The sequence below is a fragment of the Tamandua tetradactyla genome, chromosome 26, assembly GCF_023851605.1.
Source record: "Tamandua tetradactyla isolate mTamTet1 chromosome 26, mTamTet1.pri, whole genome shotgun sequence".
In the NCBI taxonomy this organism is placed as follows: domain Eukaryota; kingdom Metazoa; phylum Chordata; class Mammalia; order Pilosa; family Myrmecophagidae; genus Tamandua; species Tamandua tetradactyla.
In genome coordinates, this window is record NC_135352.1 from 47,372,332 (window position 1) to 47,393,761 (window position 21,430).

The 21,430-nt window shown below is 46.4% G+C and overlaps 1 protein-coding gene across 6 annotated transcripts in view; it reads right to left on the reverse strand.

Moving 5' to 3' along the window:
• Positions 1–21,430, reverse strand: part of KLHL2 (kelch like family member 2) — a 107,167-nt gene that overhangs the window by 59,281 nt on the left and 26,456 nt on the right. For 4 of the 6 annotated variants that reach the window (XM_077144334.1, XM_077144333.1, XM_077144332.1 and 1 more), the window contains 2 exons: positions 21,285–21,391; positions 7,172–7,293 (listed from right to left, as the gene is read on the reverse strand). In XM_077144334.1, coding sequence (XP_077000449.1) covers positions 7,172–7,293; positions 21,285–21,391 — 229 coding nt within the window. Of the gene's footprint in view, positions 1–7,171; positions 7,294–17,883; positions 17,993–21,284; positions 21,392–21,430 lie in introns of those variants that run through there. The other 2 variants (XM_077144337.1, XM_077144336.1) reach the window with 2 other exon arrangements.

Consider the following 21,430-nt stretch of genomic DNA (forward strand, 5'->3'; position numbering starts at 1 on the left):
CTTCTCACCACACACGTGGTACACAGCCAGTGCACTGCAAAGCTGTCTTCTCACCACACACGTGGTACAGAGCCAGTGCACTGCAAAGCTGTCTTCTCACAACACACGTGGTACACAGCCAGTGCACTGCAAAGCTGTCTTCTCACCACACACGTGGTACAGAGCCAGTGCACTGCAAAGCTGTCTTCTCACCACACACGTGGTACACAGCCAGTGCACTGCAAAGCTGTCTTCTCACAACACACGTGGTACACAGCCAGTGCACTGCAAAGCTGTCTTCTCACAACACACGTGGTACACAGCCAGTGCACTGCAAAGCTGTCTTCTCACAACACACGTGGTACACAGCCAGTGCACTGCAAAGCTGTCTTCTCACCACACACGTGGTACACAGCCAGTGCACTGCAAAGCTGTCTTCTCACCACACACGTGGTACACAGCCAGTGCACTGCAAAGCTGTCTTCTCACCACACACGTGGTACACAGCCAGTGCACTGCAAAGCTGTCTTCTCACCACACACGTGGTACACAGCCAGTGCACTGCAAAGCTGTCTTCTCACCACACACGTGGTACACAGCCAGTGCACTGCAAAGCTGTCTTCTCACAACACACGTGGTACACAGCCAGTGCACTGCAAAGCTGTCTTCTCACAACACACTTGGTACACAGCCAGTGCACTGCAAAGCTGTCTTCTCACCACACACGTGGTACACAGCCAGTGCACTGCAAAGCTGTCTTCTCACAACACACGTGGTACACAGCCAGTGCACTGCACTGCGATATCCAAAGGGAATGCAATAAAAACTCAGCCCCCTGATCAGCCATGCTCTTACACTATCTGCATTCTTAGCCCCAGCCCCTCCATTCAAAGCCTCCTTATCAGGGGGAGGAGAAAGGCCTTGAAGACACTTCTCTCCACTCTGACTCAGTTCTCAGTACCTTTCCGCTCCTGGTCCTTTTCCCACTCTTCCCCAATCCCCAGGTCCCTGAAACAGCAGGAGCCTTTTGTCCAGGGCTCCCTGACAATGAGGTGCTCCCACATCAGTGCTAAACCACCTAATGCTCACCTGTTCCATGGGAAAGAAGGAGACAATGGGGGACCTGGTGATTCCTACTGTGTAGTCTCCTGGGTAGGACAGCTGCTTATACTACCATAGTAAATAATTAAGAGATGGCCTATTATTTTAATTCTGACTTGACTTAATTGATGGCCTCAACAACCGGCAAGTCAGTTCTCTCCAGCTCAGCTCCTGACAACAGTCACGGTCAGGTTCATGCCTCAGTTTGGCCAGGCGGTGGTGCCCAGTCATCTGGTCAGGCAAGCGCTGGAATGCCTGTTGCTGTGAGGACATGTCATGGACTTAAATCATGACCACATAAGCTGCATCCATAATGGACTGCATTTGTAATCGGCCCAGGGGAGTGTCTTCTGCAATGAGTGATGCTTAACCTAATCACTGGAAGGCTTTTAAGGAGGATTCAGAAGAGACAGACACTCCTCCTACTCCAGCCAGCCAGCCTCTCCTGAGAATTCAGTGAGGACCATCATTGGAGCTGCCAGCTCATGACCTACATACAGATCCTGTACTCTACATCCCCATGGTTACATGAGACACTTTTATAAATTTTATATTTACAGATATCTCCCACTGATTCTGTTTCTCTAGAGAACCCTAGCTAATATAACAACCTTCTTACCAAAGTCTACAAATCCCCACTCTATCTGTTCCCATCTACCTTTCTAGCTTCACCTTTCTCCACTTCTCCCATCATTTATTCTGCTCAAATCACAATCACCTTTTTCTTTCAGATCCTGAAATATGTCAAGCTTATTCCCATCTCATACTTGATGCTCCTTCTGCTTGGAATGTCCTCTGACTTGACTTTTGACAACTCCCTCCTTCTCTCCATTCAGCTCTCTGTTGAAATGACTCCTCTTCAAAGAGTAATAATGCAAAATTATGTGTTTATTTGTCTATGTGTCTCATTATTTTTTACACCCACCCCCCCACACACACACACACAATGTAAAGGCTATCAGGACAGACGACTTGTCTGTTTGTCTTCCTTGGCACTGCATCCTCAACAGGTGAGAAAGGCCTGGCACACAATGGATGCTCCATAAACATTTAAAGAACTACTGATTGAAAACCCAGTTTATCAGCATCAATACCAGCATTGAAAAAATGGTCAAGCTCAACAGCTTAGAAGTTGGAAAGAGAAAGGGCAAGCCATATTTTAAAACAGTAAAATGGTTATTAAGCCTTACCTGATGTAGCCTAGTCCAGCTGTAGATTTTTAAAGGCTTAGACCTTTAACTTCAGTTTGATTTAGCAGTGGATGCATCATTACGGGATGGTTTGGGCAAGAAAGTATGTGACTCTCCAATCAGCCGACCACACTTAGTTTTTCACAAAAGACTGGGCATACATTTATACATTTACATGTTTTAGGTTAAATAAAACACCTGGAGTATATATATATACACATATTCCTTTATGTATGTATCCCACTTGAACAAGCTTTTATTCATTAAGTGGTTAAGTACCCTTGTAGGCCCCATAAGCCCACCTTACAACGCCCCACGGATAACATAACATACTTCCAGTTTAAAACAAAACAAACAAAAAACAATCTATTGATAAATGGACATTCTCTTGAAACTGTATAAAACATTATAGTGTGTTTATTACCAATAACTGATTTTAAATGTTACTAAAAAACTCTCATTTAAATTTTACTCCTTTCTAAAAGGATGAGCTGTGTCTGTCTCAAATAATTTCAATTTATGGGACATATAAAGTTCATGAGCTGTTTAAAACTCACCCACTCAAAATTAATAGATGCTCCTTAAAAACCTTGCAAGATGATAAAGTGTCTAAGGAAGACAGAAGCCGTGAACGAACACTAACTGGAGGACAAGGGCATTTACCTACACTGATGTGTTTATTACAGCCTTCCCTTTGCTTTCACAGTTACAGCAAGGGAAAAACTCTCACCTGCTTTTAGCCAAACAAAACATCCAAAATTTGAGAAGTCGAAATGCATAAAACAAAACTATAAATTGAGCATAAGTTTAAAAACTACACCAAGACAGCTGATGCAGTAGAGTGAATCTTGAATAATCTTGGCAAAATCAAAAATATTTTTCAGTTGTAAAAGAATTTACATTTTCCAATTAATAAATTCTCTTTGTAAGTAATACTAGTGAATGGCCGAGCTACTGAACCTGCTATCAAAGGCGCTATGGCAGAGATGGAAAGGGTACAGATATTGGAACTAAATATGATTCAGATTCAAACTCTTACAACTTAATAACTGCTGTGTGATGACGAACAAAGTACTTAACCTTCCTTAGCCTATTTTCCCATTTACAAAACTGTAGCAATACCTATCTTATATGGTAGTGCAAACTTCCCATGAGATTATATATAATGCCCAGCATGTCGTTGGAGATTAACCCATATGAAAATTCTCTATATAAGGTTCTGATGTAGACAGAAGCTGTCTCTCTTTCTCTCTATATACAGATGCACAGATGTATAGATACATCTGTGTGTGTGTGTGTGTGTGTGCGCGTGTGCGAAGCATCTAACACCAAGTATTCTTTGCACTGGGGTGAAGGAGAGAGACAGGCGCCCTTTCAAGGCATGTGCAGAGCTCTGTGTCTAGGCGCTTACCTGCCCAGTACTTGGGAAGGGTCAGCAGATTTCATGAGATTCTCACAGCTGCCCATAACCTCGAAAAGTTTAAAGGCACACTTTAGAGCAGTTGTTGCCTTTATTTTCTCAGTTCCCCAGATTATTTATAAAGTTTGCTTGGAAACTCAGATATAAGTTAAACTTTAATTCACCCAACAACAAAAAGAACAAGACAGCTGAAGTAAAAGTATGGTCATGGTAAAATAAATATTCTCCTTTTTTCTCTCTTTAAAAAAAAAAAGCTAAGCATAAATTCATTTAGCTTAAATCAAGCCTCAACTCTGCCATAAATAAAACCAAATATCCAAACTCAGAACCAAAGTTTAAAAACTTAAACAAAAAAACAACAGCAACAACCACAGCAAATCCGGGAAACCTGAAGCAGCCAAGAACTGAAGCCCCATTGTTCCTAAAATACTGTAAGAATTTTTCCTTCTTTGGAGGTAACTTTTCAAATGGCTCTGCTCCCTCGACCTGACTCAGCTAACAAACTTCAGCCCACATGGCTGTAAGGCGGCAGCCGGCAGTGCGCCTGTCCCGCCTTCCCATGACTCTGGCAGCTGAGCTCAGCGTCCGGCCCATACAGCACCCTTCACTGCATGCACAGGAGGGGGCCGGGCCTGGGCTAGGATCTACGGCTGCTGAGAAGATGCAGCACAACCGAGCGCCTGGGTGACAGCCCTGCGCTGCCGCGGGCACCCAAGGGCAGCTCCCCTTGGAGTGGGTTCCAAGGAACCACTTTTAAAGTGCAGCTGAGTGTCGGGGAGGAAGCAGATGGCACCCGGCCCCCCCATGGCAAGCAGTGCTGACGGGAAGACCTGATGACCTTTAGATGGGCACGATGGCACAGAATCAGGCAAAGAGTACATGTAACGCCTTGCTTTATACGTCATGAAAAAAATAACTTGCTTCAGAAAAGGCAGTTTATTTTAATTTATTTCTAAATTGCCTTTTTCAAAACAAGTCTTTTTCAATGGTGGGTTAGTTAGATTCAGTTGTCAACTTGGCCAGGTGAGCATACCTAGTCTTGTTGCTGCAGACATAAGACAATGGTACGTGAACCTCATCTGTTGCTAATTACATCTTCAGTCGGCTAGGAGGCGTGTCTGCTGCAATGAGTGACCTTTGACTTAATTGGCTGGTGCTTAAATGAGAGAGCGCAATGTAGCACAGCCTAAGCAGCTTGGCATTTCTCATCTCAGCACTTGCAGCTCAGCCCAGGCCTTTGGAGATGCAGAAAGAAGTTACCCCGGGGAAAGTTGTTGGAACCCAGGGGCCTGGAGAGAAGACCAGCAGAGACCATCTTGTGCCTTCCACGTAAGAAAGAACCTCAGTGGAAAGTTAGCTGCCTTTCCTCTGAAGAACCAACAAAATAAATCTCCTTTTATTAAAAGCCAATCCGTCTCTGGTGTGTTGCATTCTGGCAGCTAGCAAACTAGAACAAATGGAATATGAAATAAGGCTTCACATACCAAGATACGCTTATGCCAAAGACACAAAACAAAACAGCCCTATAAAAATGTGAAGCATTTAATAGGCCTGCCAAATTCAACTCCTTGTATGTGTTCCTATATGAGCCGAGACAAGCACAGCAGGAGATTCTCGGAAAGGCTGTGGCGACTCATGTTTCCGTCCCAGAGGTGACATTAAAAGGACAGGAGAGGCCCGTTCCCACCTCAAGAACCAGCACAAACACCAAGGTCCGAGCTCACGGGGTCCAGCCCCTTGGACCTAAATTACCCTTTGCAATTTCGCCCACGCGACTGGCAATGTGGGCTGCAGAAACCCTTGAGTAAGTCATCGGTGCAGGGTCTGATATCGTGCATAGCAAGGTCCAGTCACAAAGCATGGCTACCAGGAGGTAGCACATGGAAACCCAGACAAACTCTTGCTAAAACCACGCCCTGGAAACCAGCAGACAGGCAGCAACAAAATGGGGGCGGGGGGGGGGGAGCGGGAACATGCCACTGCATGACACAAACCAGACACTTTCTCTCATGTTAAAACATGCTCATTCAGCCTCTGATTTATACCTTTACACACACCCCAGACTGACCAAGACTTTTCAATTCCTGACTCCACCAGGGGACATCCGAGCAAAAAGCACGGAGGCCAGCTGGGAATGCCACAGGAGGCCACTACTGCCCGAATCCCAAACTCAGCAGACGACAGCATTTAAAGCACAACGGTTCCAGTTCTCAAATACAAGTATTTTGTAGCATATCTGACTATTCAGAAGAGACAAAAGTTCGAACCCACAATTTATTTGTGCTAGTACAATTTAGAGATTATTTCTTAACAGTTTAGTCCTAGTTTTCTTTGTTGTCCTCAAAACACAGTGTCCTATAAGAAAGAGTATAGAAATACAAATTTGCAGGTGGAAATCTGGCATATTTTATTAAAAATTAAAATGTGCACATACTTTTTCATCCATCAATTCCATTTTGAAGAATCTATCAAATTTACGGATATGAACATAAAAATATTCATGGCAGCATTTTTGTGAAGATGAAAAATCATACCTGCTGATTAATATATGGGACACTACACAAAAGAACAGGCTGGACCTATATATACTGATGTACAAAGAATTGTAAGATACTTTGTTCGGTGAAAAAGCAAGTAGCAGAACTAAATGCACAGCAAAAATATATTCATGGAAAGGAAAGTGAGTGTGAGTATGTGAATAAATGACAGAAAGTGGTCTGAAAGTGTTCCTAAGAGAGGGTCCATCAGGGAGAAGGGAACAGAGCAGGGCATGGGCCAGCCTGTGCGAGGAAGGGGTGGAGGGGGGGGCGGGAGTGGGGTGGAAAGGAGGGCAGGGGGGGGCGGAGGGGAGGGCGAAGGGAGGGCAGGGGGGAGGGGAGGGCAGGAGGAGGGGAGGGGAGGGTGAAGGGAGGGCAGGGGGGAGGGGAGGGCAGAAGGGAGGGCAGAGGAGAGGGGAAGGTGGGGTGGTGGTTCTCAGTACTTTCACTTTTCACTCCCAACATGTCTGTGCTATGCAATGTTTAAGTCATGTACACATAAAACATTGGTTCTTTATAGAAAATAAGAGAGGGAATGTGAAGTTCCATCTAAACTCTAGAATCATTTAGACAGGATGTTTTAAAAAGTGAAAGAAGCTGGCTGGCCATCAAAAACATCCTTTCTAGACTTTAGTCTTCTAAGGAATAAAGAAAACTGTGGGCAGCATCACTCCATAGTTATGACCGAACATGACAGTGTTCTCACAAAGGATAAGCCTCATCAGAGAATCAAAGGATTTGTGTCCTAGAACTTTAAGAACATAAAAGATACTGAAATAAAAAAAAATTACTTAAATGATGCAATCATTCCAAGTGTCCCCTGGAAATACAATTTTAACAATAAATCCTATTATTTCAGTATAGAACAGATACAGGGGAGGTATGCTTTTGGATTAGAAAAAGGCATAATAAAGAGAGAAAGTGAGTGCAGTGCTCACTCTTACCTGCACATTCTCTTCGGTGACCTGAATTTCTGCTGTGTAAACATAGTCGATCAGCGCCCTCAGTGTCCAGCCGTCCACCTCTTTTATGCGCACTCTCTTTGCTCGGCTCTCACTCATCTCACCTAGAACACACAGCAGGTGGCATGAGGCCAGCAGGGTAGGGGGGATTTCCCGTCCAGGGGACCCCACTTCTTGCCACTCACTGCATCCCGTGACAAGCAGTGAGCCGTGTTTTGCAGGCTGGAAACAGTTCCCTGCCTCCCACCAAAGCTTAGCAGAACCGACTACAATGTGCTTTTCTGCCCACTTGTGTCTGAAATCACATCCCAACAAAGGACACAGCACATGCCCGACTGCATGGGTACAGTTTCCAGGGCTATGGGGTGGCACCCGGGCATGGTCAGCACCAGAATGCCATGGGGACACGCACAGCCTCTGCGCACACCAGCTCTGCCGCAGGCGACACCTCCTCGCAGGACACAACTGGACACATATCACAAAGAAGCTGAGCGAACGGTCCGCACCGTGTGGGGCCCGCCACCATCGGGGAAGCAGGACCGACAGCCTCACCGCATGGGACCCACCACAATTGGGGAAGCGGGACGGACAGCCTTACCGCGTGGGGCCCGCCACCATCGATCGGGGAAGCGGGACGACAGCCTCACCGCGTGGGACCCACCACAATCGATCGGGGAAGCGGGACTGACAGCCTCACCGCGTGGGGCCCGCCACCATCGATCGGGGAAGCGGGACGACAGCCTCACCGCGTGGGGCCCACCACCATCGGGGTAGCAGGACTGATAGCCTTACCACGTGGGACCTGCCACCATCGGGGTAGCAGGACTGACAGCCTCACCGCGTGGGACCCACCACAATCGATCGGGGAAGCGGGACTGACAGCCTCACCACGTGGGACCCGCCACCATCGGGGAAGCGGGACTGACAGCCTCACCGTGTGGGACCCGCCACCATCAGGGTAGCAGGACTGACAGCCTCACCGCGTGGGACCCGCCACCATCGATCGGGGAAGCGGGACTGACAGCCTCACCGCGTGGGACCTGCCACCATCGATCGGGGAAGCGGGACTGACAGCCTCACCGCGTGGGGCCCGCCACCATCGATCGGGGAAGCGGGACGACAGCCTCACCGCGTGGGACCCGCCACCATCGATGGGGGAGGTGGGACTGACAGCCTCACCGCGTGGGGCCCGCCACCATCGATCGGGGAAGCGGGACGACAGCCTCACCGCGTGGGACCCGCCACCATCGATCGGGGAAGCGGGACGACAGCCTCACCGCGTGGGACCCGCCACCATCGATCGGGGAAGCGGGACGACAGCCTCACCGCGTGGGACCCGCCACTATCGATGGGGGAGGTGGGACTGACAGCCTCACCGCGTGGGACCCGTCACCATCGATCGGGGAAGCGGGACGACAGCCTCACCGCGTGGGACCCGCCACCATCAGGGTAGCAGGACTGACAGCCTCACCGCGTGGGGCCCGCCACCATCGATCGGGGAAGCGGGACGACAGCCTCACCGCGTGGGACCCGCCACCATCAGGGTAGCAGGACTGACAGCCTCACCGCGTGGGACCCGCCACCATCAGGGTAGCAGGACTGACAGCCTCACTGCGTGGGACCCGCCACCATCGATCGGGGAAGCGGGACGACAGCCTCACCGCGTGGGGCCCGCCACCATCGATCGGGGAGGCGGGACTGACAGCCTCACTGCGTGGGACCCGCCACCATCGATTGGGGAAGCGGGACGACAGCCTCACCGCGTGGGACCCGCCACCATCGATCGGGGAGGCGGGACTGACAGCCTCACCGCGTGGGACCTGCCACCATCGATCGGGGAAGCGGGACTGACAGCCTCACCGCGTGGGGCCCGCCACCATCGATCGGGGAAGGGGGACAGACAGCCTCACCGCGTGGGACCCGCCACCATCGATCGGGGAGGCGGGACTGACAGCCTCACCGCGTGGGACCCACCACCATCGGGGTAGCAGGACTGACAGCCTCACCGCGTGGGACCTGCCACCATCGATCGGGGAAGCGGGACTGACAGCCTCACCGCGTGGGGCCCGCCACCATCGATCGGGGAAGCGGGACTGACAGCCTCACCACGTGGGGCCCACCACCATCGATGGGGGAGGTGAGACTGACAGCCTCACCGCGTGGGGCCCACCACAATCGATCGGCGAAGCGGGACGGACAGCCTCACCGCGTAGGACCCGCCACCATTGATGGGGGAGGTGGGACTGACAGCCTCACCACGTGGGACCCGCCACCATCGATCGGGGAGGCGGGACTGACAGCCTCACCGCGTGGGACCCGCCACCATCGATCGGGGAAGCGGGACAACAGCCTCACCGCGTGGGACCCGCCACCATCGGGGAAGTGGGACCGACAGCCTCACCGCGTGGGACCCGCCACCATCGATCGGGGAAGCGGGACGACAGCCTCACCGCGTGGGACCCGCCACCATTGGGGAAGCGGAACCGACAGCCTCACCGCGTGCCTCCAGACACCCTGGGCAGAAGGTCTGCTCTAGAATGCAGCTGATTTTAAAGACAGAAGAAGCAGCACAGAAAATGATGCCACCACTCATCCCTGCCTGGTAGAAAAATGACACGATGAATATTAAAAAGGAAATGGATAAATAAAATATGGTACATATTAAAAAAAAGAAAGAAAAGAAAAATGACAGAATGGCCTGAAACTCTTGGAAGCGCCTTTCTGTCTCAGCCACAGCGCCCCACAGCCATGCTGAGCGCCCACAACGGTCTACGGGAATCCACAATGACACAAAACTGCAAACACAGCCTGGGAGGAGAGAAACGATAACGTGATGCACACGTCACGACCCGTCCCTTGAGACTGTGCCAGGTCCTCAGAGAAGCTGCTTTTCTTGGCGCCTCTTTCTGGGGGTGGCCGCACCTGTCCCCTGTCAGAGACCCTCCCTGCCAAGGAGGGCAGGAGCTTCCGAAAACAACCGTCACCTCCACAGAGGGCTCCCCCGCCGTCGCACGCACTCGGGAACATGCGGACACAGAACTGCTTCATCAGAAGGCTCCTCTCCGCTGGACACTAGACACTGCAGTGACCCCACGCAGGTCTGGCCACAGGCTGCGTCCCAGGCACCTGGGGGCACAAGGGCCCCCAGGCGGGCCCAGACCCAACGGTCACCTGAGCGCTGCCTCGCGCCTCAGGCCGGAGCACAGGCGAGGTAGCTCCAACTGACACATGTGCCTGAAAAAGTCACCTGCCAAGATGTTTTCTTCTTAATATTTTTTTGACGATTCACACGCATACAGCCCATCCATGGTGTACAATCCATGGCTCACAACATCATCACATAGTTGTATGTTCAACACCATGATCATTTTTTTTTTTTATTAATTAACAGAAAAAAAGAAATTAACCCAACATTTAGAAATCATACCATTCTACATATGCAATCAGTAATTCTTAACATCATCACACAGATGCATGATCATCATTTCTTAGCACATTTGCATCGGTTTAGAAGAACTAGCAACACAACAGAAAAAGATATAGAATGTTAATATAGAGAAAAGAAATAAAAGTAATAATAATAGTAAAAAAAAAAAAACCTATAGCTCAGATGCAGCTTCATTCAGTGTTTTAACATGATTACTTTACAATTAGGTATTATTGTGCTGTCCATTTTTGAGTTTTTGTATCTAGTCCTGTTACACAGTCTGTATCCCTTCAGCTCCAATTACCCATTATCTTACCCTGTTTCTAACTCCTGCTGGACTCTGTTACCAATGACATATTCCAAGTTTATTCTCGAATGTCGGTTCACATCAGTGAGACCATACAGTATTTGTCCTTTAGTTTTTGGCTAGACTTACTCAGCATAATGTTCTCTAGGTCCATCCATGTTATTACATGCTTCATAAGTTTATCCTGTCTTAAAGCTGCATAATATTCCATTATATGTATATACCACAGTTTGTTTAGCCACTCTTCTGTTGATGGAGATTTCGGCTGTTTCCATCTCTTTGCAATTGTAAATAACGCTGCTATAAACATTGGTGTGCAAATGTCCGTTTGTGTCTTTGCCCTTAAGTCCTTTGAGTAGATTCCCAGCAATGGTATTGCTGGGTCGTACGGCAATTCTATATTCAGCTTTTTGAGGAACCGCCAAACTGCCTTCCACAGTGGTTGCACCATTTGACATTCCCACCAACAGTGGATAAGTGTGCCTCTTTCTCCGCATCACCATGATCATTTTTAATCTAAGAATAAATTCAAAGAAAAAAAACATACATCCCATACCCCTCACCCCTTCCTCTCACTGACCACTAGTATTTCCATCTACCCAATTTTTTTTAGCCTTTGTTCCCCCTATTACTTACTTTTTATCCGTGTTTTTTTTTTTTTTTACTCATCTGTCCATACCCTGGATAAAAGGAGCATCAGACACAAGGTTTTCACAATCACACAGTCACACTGTAAAAGCTGTATCATTATACAATCATCTTCAAGAATCAAGGCTACTGGAACACAGCTCAACAGATTCAGGTACTTCCCTCCAGCCACTCCAATTCACCATAAACTAAAAAGGGATAGCTATACAATGCATATGAATAATAACCTCCAGGATAACTTCTCGACTCTGTTTGAAATCTCTCAGTCACTGAGACTTTATTTTGTCCCATTTCTCTCTTCCCTCTTTTGGTTAAGAAGGTTTTCTCAATCCCATGATGCTGGGTCCTGGCTTATCCCAGGATTTCTGCCCCACGTTACCAGGGAGACTTTCACATCCGGGCATGCCAAGACACTTTTAATAGCATAGTTTTTAAAGTATTGCCATAGATGTACTTCTCTAATTCATATATTCCTTATGTGTCATTTGTAATATTAATTTTTTCTCCAGAAAACTATGACCTACTTCCAATAATTTCAGTCTCAATCATATACTGTTTTCTAAATCATTTTAATTTTTAAATTAATTTACCAAAAACAGTGACAAAAATGAAGTTTTCAACAGATTGTATTAGTAGTACAAAAATTCCAGTAACTATTATGCAACAAAATGCATATTAAAGAGAACTGCAAAAGCTATTTTTATCTAACAAGTTGTTAGTATTACCTTAGTTACTGCACTTTTCTGTATCTATTGATGAACTCTTTATACAGTCTGGCTTTGTGAGATTTATTCTTAATAATGTATTTTAAAAGACACCCAAACTACTGTACAGTTTATCCTGTACCACCTGCAATTTCCCATACTCTTTCTGCTGACTGAGCCTCTGTCTCTACGCTTTGCTCATGTAGAGCTCTGCACTGCATAGAATATTCACGCAGCCAGACACTTATTATAAAAATCGGTGTTTATAATACCAATTATAATATATAATACAGACCCTTGAATCTATATTATATTATATAATATAGATCCCTGACTCTCCCCTCTTCCTTATGCACCCATCCCATCTTTCACCAAAACCTGGCAATTTCACCTCAGAGAGACCTCAGTCAACCCCTCACCTTCACTATGCTTCTGCCCTGTTCCTGGAGTCTTCAGCATCTCCTGCCCACATGCTGGCAGCACCTCCTTGTTCTCTCCCGCCTCCAGCACGCATGCCACAGCTCTGACTTGGCTGACAATCTCCTTTGGCAGCTGCCCAGCACTTGGGGATCAGGGCCAGACACTCAGGCCCCTGTGTCCAGCACCTGCTTCACTGTCTGGCCCCATCTCTCACCTACTTAGAGCCTTAAAATAAATTAATATGGAACTTTTCATCGTTTTCCACACTCGTTAAGCAATTTCTTACCTTGATGCCTTTGGACTCTTTGTCCCCCACCCCCCGTTCCCACACATCCTTCAGGGGTCACCTAGAACCTCTCCAGGAAACTGCTTCTGGAATTGCCCCAAAGCTGAGTCAGCACTCACCCCGGGAGCCTCAGGAACCTAGAAGAACCCACAGCCATGGTCACCTCTCCACCTGGCTCTTCCCACCTGCAGTCCTAGCTTCCTGAGCACAGGGTCAACTCCTTTTCTCTGTGTCCCCTAACGCCTGGCACATTGTAAAAACGCTTGGTTGGGTGAATGAATGAATAACTAGATGAATGATGAGTAGCAAAGCAAGCACCAGTTTAAAGTGTAGTATTTTACTTAACACAATTAGTGATACTTAAATTGGCCTTGAAAATGGGTATTCTAGCAACAAAGGACTCAGGTCAACAAACATTTATTAAACATCCTCTATACATTTCAGCCTGAACTAAGCACTTTTCTACTGAACACTTCATCATCGTGACTTTTTTTGAGAAAAGAAATGACGTCCTCCAAGTTGTAGAAGCTTAAGGACATGTGTATAGCTGGAAACAGGCCCACCTCAAGGACCTTGGATGAGAACGCCATGGCCCAGCGCCCACCAGCAACTTCATTTTTCCACTCCGAGGCTCCAAAAATGTAATAGGGGTAAAGAACACAAACCCTAAGATCCATTCAATGAAAAACTCTGTGATTCTAACTTCACTTATTGCTTAGAATATAAAAATATCTGGAAAAAAAACAGAACAAAACAGAAAAGCATAATACAGAAACTTTTACCATCCCGAAACCCTGCAAAGTGAATCACAAGTGTACAGCTACAGTCAACAGATAAACTTTAGTCCATGACATTTTATGTCTCATTTGTCATCTACTCTAATCACTACTGCCCTTTGATCATTATGATTGTTGGATTATAAAAAAGCTACTGACACACAGATATTGTCAATCTGGTAAGCTGACCAGCTGCCTACACCAGCCACTCTTTGTAGCGGTCATAATAGGTAAGTCTACAAATAACCAACGGTAAGTAAACAAGGTAACGACACTGCAGTTCCAGTTTTAGAGTGATGTGGGTAACTTCTGAGAAAGGTTTCCTAAAGGGAAGGGTGGAAAAGAGAGAGGGAGAGAGAGACACCTATCCTACCCTCAAGATGTCAGGTTCACTCTTAAAGGCTTTTGGATCCAGGAGGGGAACCAGCCTTAAAATAACATTTTTATTGGAAGATGGCAGAGTACAAAGACAAAAGGAAGCAGGTTCCTAATGCAGTGCCCAGACTGCAAATCCAGCAACCTACTTTCCAGTTACAAGATGATGCACTTCCTCACATTTGAAACCAGTTTGAGCAGAGCTTTTGCTATGAGTAGCCCAAGGCACTCTAACTTCTGCTCTTTAAGCTCAGCACCTTAGTTCATGCTTAGAACACTCACCAGTATCAGAAGTGCTCTTTTCCTCAGGTGTTTACTGCCTGTCTAATGGGACATGTCTATTCCATTCGCTTCTATGTAGGCACTCCTCAATTTATCACACTTTGCTTTACTGAACTCCATAGATTCTGCGTTTTTTACAAATTGAAGGTTTGTGGCAACTGTGTGCTGAGAAAGTCTGTTAGCGCCATTTTTCCAACAAAACATGCTCACTTCTTGTTTGTGTCATATTCTGGAAATGCTTGCAATATTTCAAACTTTCTCACCATTGTATCTGTATGGTGATTTTTGATGTTACTATTGTAATCGTATTGAGGCACTACAAAACACATCCACCTAAGACAGCAAATTAAGTGATGAGCATGTCTAACCGCCCCGCCACCTGGCAGTTCCCCAGGTGAGCTCTCCTGGGGTCTCCCTGCTCCTGGAGACAAAACAACACTGAAATGAGCCCACATAACAACACTGAAATGAGCCCACATAACAACCCTGCAAAGGCCTCAAAGTGCTCGAGTGAAAGGAAGAGCCACATGTCTCTCACCTTAAATCAGAAGCCAGAAGTGATTAAACTCAGTGAGGAAGGCATGTCAAAAGCCAAAAGCCAGGCCTCTTGCCCCAAACAGTTAGCCAGACAGTGAATGCAAAGGAAAAGTTCTTGAAGAAAATTATAAGTGCTATTCTAGTGAACACACGCATGATAAAGCAAAACATCCTTACTGTGGATATGGGGAAAGTCTGAGTGGTCTGGAGAGAAGATCAAAACAGCCACAATTTCTCTTAAAGACAAAGCCTAATCCAAAGCAAGGGCTTAATTCTCTTCAATATATGAAGGCTGAGAGAGGGGAGGGAGCTGCAGAAGAAAGGTCTGACATCAGCAGAGGTGGGTTCATGAGGTTCAGGGAAAGCAGCTGGCTCCATAACACAAAAGTGCAGGGTGAAGCAGCAAGTGCTGATATAAAAGCTGCAGCAAGTTCTCTGGAAGACCTAGCCCAGACAACTGATGAAGGAGGCTACACTAACAACTGATCTTCACTGGAAATGAAACAGCCTTCTGTTGGAAGAAGGTTCCATCTAGGACTTTCACAGCCAGAGAAGAGAAGACAATGCCTCACCTCCACGCTTCAAAGCACAAGCTGACTGTCTTGTTAGGGGTTAGCGCAGCTGGTGACTTGAAGTTGAAGCCAATGCTCATTAACCATCCTAAAATTCTAGGGCCCTTAAGAATTAGTTGAATCGACTCAGCCTGTGCTCTCCAGATGCAGCAGCCGAGCCTGGATGACAGCACATCTGAGAGTATTTTAAGCACACCATTGAGACACACTGCTCAACAGAAAAAAATCATTCCTTTCAAAATACTGCTGCCCATTGACAATGTATCTGGGCACTCAGGAGCCCTGAGAGAGATGTACAATGAGATTAACGCTATTTTCATGCCTGGAAACACAATCTCCATCCTGGTGAGTCTGACTTTCAAGTTTTATTATTGTTGAAAAAATACATTTCATAAGGCATTAGCTGCCACAGATAGTGATAAACCTCTGATGGATCTGGAAAAGTTCACTGAAAACCTTCTCGAAAAGATTCATCATTCTAGAAGCCATTAAGAATATTCATCATTCATGGAAGGATGTCAAAACATCAACATTAATAAGAATTTGGAAAAGGTGATTCCCACTCTTGTAGGTGAGTTTGAGGGGTTCAAGACTTAAGTGGAGAAGCAACTGCAGATGTGGTGAAATAGCAAGAGAACTAGAATTTTAGGCAGAGCCCCAAACTGTGACTGAACGGCTGCAATCTCATCATAAAACTTTAACAGATAAGGAGCTGCTTCTTACGAATGAGTATGAAAGTAGTTTCTTGAGATGCACTCAACTGGTGAAGATGCTGTGAGCCCTTGTGAAATGATAACAAACAACTGAGACTCTCACATCAACTTATTTAATAATGCAGCAACAGTTTGAGAGGACTGACTCCCATTTTGGTCTACTGCTGATAAGAGGCTGTCAAACAGCATCACATGCTACAAAGAAATCTTTTGTGAATGAAAAGTTAGTCAATGCAGCAGACTTCATTGTCTTATTTTAAGAAATGGCCACAGACACCAAAACCTTCAGCACCCACCACCCTGATCAGTCAGCAAGCCTTCAACACTGAGGCAGGAGCTTCCACAAGCAAAAAGATTGTAACTCTCTGAAGGCTCAGATAATGCTTAACATTTTGAGCAATAAGGAATTTTTTGACTAAGGAATGCACAATATTTTGTAGACATCACACTAATGTACTGTGATAGGTTCAGGTGTCAACTTGGCCAGGTGATGGCGCCCTTGTTCTGTGGCTGTGGACTGGTCTTGGGCTGATTAAATCTGCGGTCAGCTAAGGGAAGTGCCTTCCACAGTGAGTGAGGTTTAATTTAATGTGATAGAGGCTTACAAAGGAGAGGTGAGAAGACAGCTCAGCATAGCACAGCCCAGGCTGCTTGGCACACCTCATCTCAGCACTCGCAGCACCGCCCAGATGCGTGGAGGTGCAGAAAGGAATCGCCCGGGGAAAGCCTTTGGAATCCAGGACCTGCAGAGAAGCCAGCAGACACCTTCCCGTGGGATGGGGAACCTGAGATGACAGCCAGCTGCCTTTCCTGCAACAACTGCAACTTTGTAACTAATTCTCGCAAGAACTGTAACTTTGTAACTAAATAAATCCCCTTATTTAAAAGCCAATCCTAAATAAATCCCCTTATTAAAAGCCAATCCATCTCTGGTATGTTGCATTCTGGCAGCTTTAGCAGATGAAAGCATTAATAGACAACAGTATATTGTAAATATAACTTTTATATGCACTGGGAAACCAAAAACTTTGTGACACTTTCTTTATTGCAATATTTGCTTTGGTCTGGAACAGACTCACAATATCTCTACATATGCCTGTAGAGATACAGGCATCCCAGAATTTAGGATGATGTAGCACAAAATGTTCAATAAATACTTCTGGATGAATGAAAGGAAGAACCTTACAAAACTTTAAAAACTCTGACTTGTTAACCATTCAAATACTCTATCTTTTTCTATCAAATTTCTCTCATAAAAATTATGTTCAATGTGACAAGAGAAATCCAAAAGCAGAGAAAAAAAGTAAAAATAAAGTTTTACTATTTCTCACCAGATGTAAGAAATTTTAGTCTGTAGCACCAAAGAAACCACAAATGATCTGTTCAATAAAAAGCTTTTTAAATGCCACATTTGCAATAAAAAAGCATAATATATAAATATAAAAATTCAATTTGATAGTTCTCTCTCACCAATAGCAGTGAAGCAACCTGGCCTCACTAAAAACAGTCCCAAGCTTCACAGAGTAAAAACCTGTGACCACATTACAGAATTACTTATCACTTCCCTCTCTATCCAAATATTTGAAACCACTATGAGTAACAGAATTCTTTTCTGGGCATATAATCAAATGAAAGACTCAAACTCACCTACAGTTTGGGAGCGATTAAAAACAAGGGCCAAGAAAGGACATGACTATTCTCCATTTCCTAGGAAGGAGCACGCGAACGCCCCCGTCGCCCAGGAAGAAACGCGCGGACGCACCCCCGTCTCCCGGGAAGGAACGCGCGGACGCACCCCCATGGCCCAGGAAGGAACGCACGGACGCACCCCCATGGCCCGGGAAGGGACGCGCGAACGCCCCCGTCGCCCGGGAAGGGACGCGCGGACGCACCCCCGTCTCCCGGGAAGGAACGCGCGGACGCACCCCCGTCGCCCGGGAAGGGACGCGCGGACGCATCCCCGTCGCCCGGGAAGGAACGCACGGACGCACCCCCGTCTCCCGGGAAGGAACGCGCGAACGCCCCCGTCGCCCGGGAAGGAACACGCGGACGCACCCGTCTCCCGGGAAGGGACGCGCGGACGCCCCACCTTCCCTAATACTGGACAACAGAAGGGCGGCAGTGCCCAAGGAGCCAGAGAATAGAAATACACAAGGCGTCTGCTGGGATGGAAGCATCCAGACGTCTGCTCAAAGGCCTCAATATATTTTTGACAATAAAGGTAAATGGGCTTCAAACCAAGAAAAACAAAGAAATAAATGACTCATATTCTGGCAAATGCTTACCCGAATACATGTGTGCTAAGTCGCCCAGGCTGAATGTCCATGTCTTCTTAACCTAACTCCTGCCAAACCGTGGGCCCCAGAGTGGATTCAAAAGCAGAAAACAGTGCAAAGACTGCCAGAATGGTAAATGGCATCTACTGATGAAGAACCATAAAAGTCTTAATAAATATAGGAAAGGATGCATTAGGGAAGTGCCAATGAAAATGAAAACGAGCTGCCATTTCACACCCCCTGGAACGGGTATAAGAAAAAGGACAGAGCCACAAGTGTTCCTTACTTGAGGGTGTGAGAAATAGGAACCTTCGTTCCATACAGGTGGGAACGGAAAACATTGCAGCCTTTTTATAAAGCAATTTTGCAGCTTCTTAAAAAGCTTAATATAAATTTACTTTATGACCCAGCAATACCACTCCTAGGTACCTACCCTAAGATAAATGAAAACATGTACACATGAAGATTTACAATTGAATCTTCACAGCAACATGATTCTTAATAGCCAGAAACTGGAAACAATCCAATGTCCATCATTTGCTGAGGGGATAATCCAGCGGTGGTGTAGCATACAGTGAATACCATAAAAACGAAAAAAACTAATGATGCATATGATGACACGGACAAGCTCAAAACCATTATGTGGGGATGAAAATGTTACAGTAATGGTTGTACCACTTGGCAAATTTACTAAAATTCACTGAATTATAACAGGTACTTGAAATGGGTACACTATATGATATGTAAATATTCTTTGTTAAAGTTCTAAAAATACAATGTAGGGACCCAAAATAATTTCATATTTTATATACATCAGAAATGAATATGCCAAAAAATTGTCTTAGCAAACAGCAATCTAAAACTTGACCAAATATAGGCTTATTCTCATGCAGAAACGAGTCCTAGTGCAAGAAATGCCCACCGGCCTGTTAACTGACTCACACTAGAAACATTTCTGGAACAGGAGAGTCCTCAGGACCTCATTTCCTTCCAAAGCACAGCAGATTCATAAACTGCATTTCAGCTAAAATAAGAGAACAAAGACAGCAGGCAAAAAAAAGAGGGAAACCAAAACACAGTTTAGATTATGAAGTAAACAAAAAGGAAAGTAAGGACATCGCAAGCCCTCTGCCCTGTGGCCTGCCGTTCTCTGGGCGATGCCATTAGAGGGAAACGAAGCCGGCTCTGGTCTTGTAGCTCTAAGTGAGCACTATATGTTTGTTACTCTGTGGAATAAAGCATTTTTCATATGCACAAAGTCTACCCCAAGGCTTTCTCAATGTCATATTCTTGCAGAATATAGAATAAAGATATTTAGGAATTCAGAGTTAAAAAAAAGATGACCGTACTTATTGCCAACATCAGCTGGCATTTTCTATGTGCCAAGTAAAGGGCGAAGAAATACACATACATGATCTCAGTTGAGCCTCACTAAAACCCTGTAAAGTAGGTCAGATTGCACCCAGGCCTCCTGATGGAGAAACCACAGCCCAGGTGGACAGAGCTTCAGAGGCCCAGCCACCTGGAGGGGATGTGGCCAACGCAGGGCCCACCAGGGCAGGCCATGCAGATGGGGGCACTTCTCAGGGGTCCCCCAATCAGGCCCCACCTTCCACACCCACTGGAGATGCCCCTAAGCAGTGTCCGTGGGACAGAGAAGACACCACCAGGAGAACGAAGTGGGCCCCACGCTGACCACTCGCCTCCCTAGAGGAGCCTTTCGGTAGGCCTCAGCTGCCCCCAGGCCAGCACAGCTGCACCCACCCTGCCCTCCTAGTCGGTGACTGAGCGTTCAGGGCGGCGCACGGGGGGCAGGGCGGCCCCTCTGCTCCTGAGACACGAGCCCGTCCTCCCCAGTTGCCTCCTGGACTCGCCTCCATCCAGGAAAAATCTTTACACCCCTTAACTTCAGGGAATGTCAGACCCTCCTCCCAGGAGAACCCTAATCCTAACCCTAACCCCAACCCCAACCCCAACCCCACCGTCTGCACTGTCCTCAGCTTAGCCCCTGGGCCCAGCATGCCGTGTTCAGGGGCCCTGTGCACCCCACACCAACCATAAAATGTTTGCTCCTAGCAAAACATGAGGCAGTTGCTGATGACTACAGCGTGAAGAACTTTGCATTTTTGCTGTTTTGTATAACTACATTTGTATCTACAGGTATTTTCTGTTTGTCCTACCAAAATGCTACAATTATAAGTCCATTGATGGAACAGATAATAACTTACTTTCTTTGCGCAGTATTATATTTTTATTTTAAGAATAAGGTTTTAAGTTTGCTGAATATAAATTGCTTCTTTTCCAGAAATAATAAAATCATTCTATATCTCTTTACAGTCAGCTGCCTAAATGAAGCTTAAGCTTGTAGAAACCACCCTACTTTCTTACAATTCCAAATTAAGGAACATTAAACACCTCTGTGTTCACTGTCAATACTGGATGAAGCAAATGTGAAAACCATTAGAAAAAATGTAAAATACTAACAGTACTTTCCTTTTTCCCAAATCATGATGGGCCAAAAAGCAGTTATAAATGGTGGGGGCGGGAGGGGGGGTTGTGAACTGAACCAGAAAGCGTAAATTCAAAAGTAAAGGCAAAAGCTGTACAGAGGATTGAGGGCAGGTCTGTGTTCACAGATCACAGCAATGAAAACCTAGGGCGAGGAGGAGCAGGGACTGAATGAAGCATTATAATGCTGAATTTCATAAAGATGAAATATTAACAACAATCGTGAAGAGAAGGAAGCTCGGCCAGGCAGCGATGGCCTCTTACCTGTGAACATGGCGTGGAAGTAGGGGCTGCAGGCGGCCAGCACCACCCTGTGCGCAGACACCTCCACGTCCTCGGCCACAAGGGTCACGTCGCACAGCAAGTTCTGACTGTTCACAAAGCAGAGGGGGACGTAAGACGAGGACCAC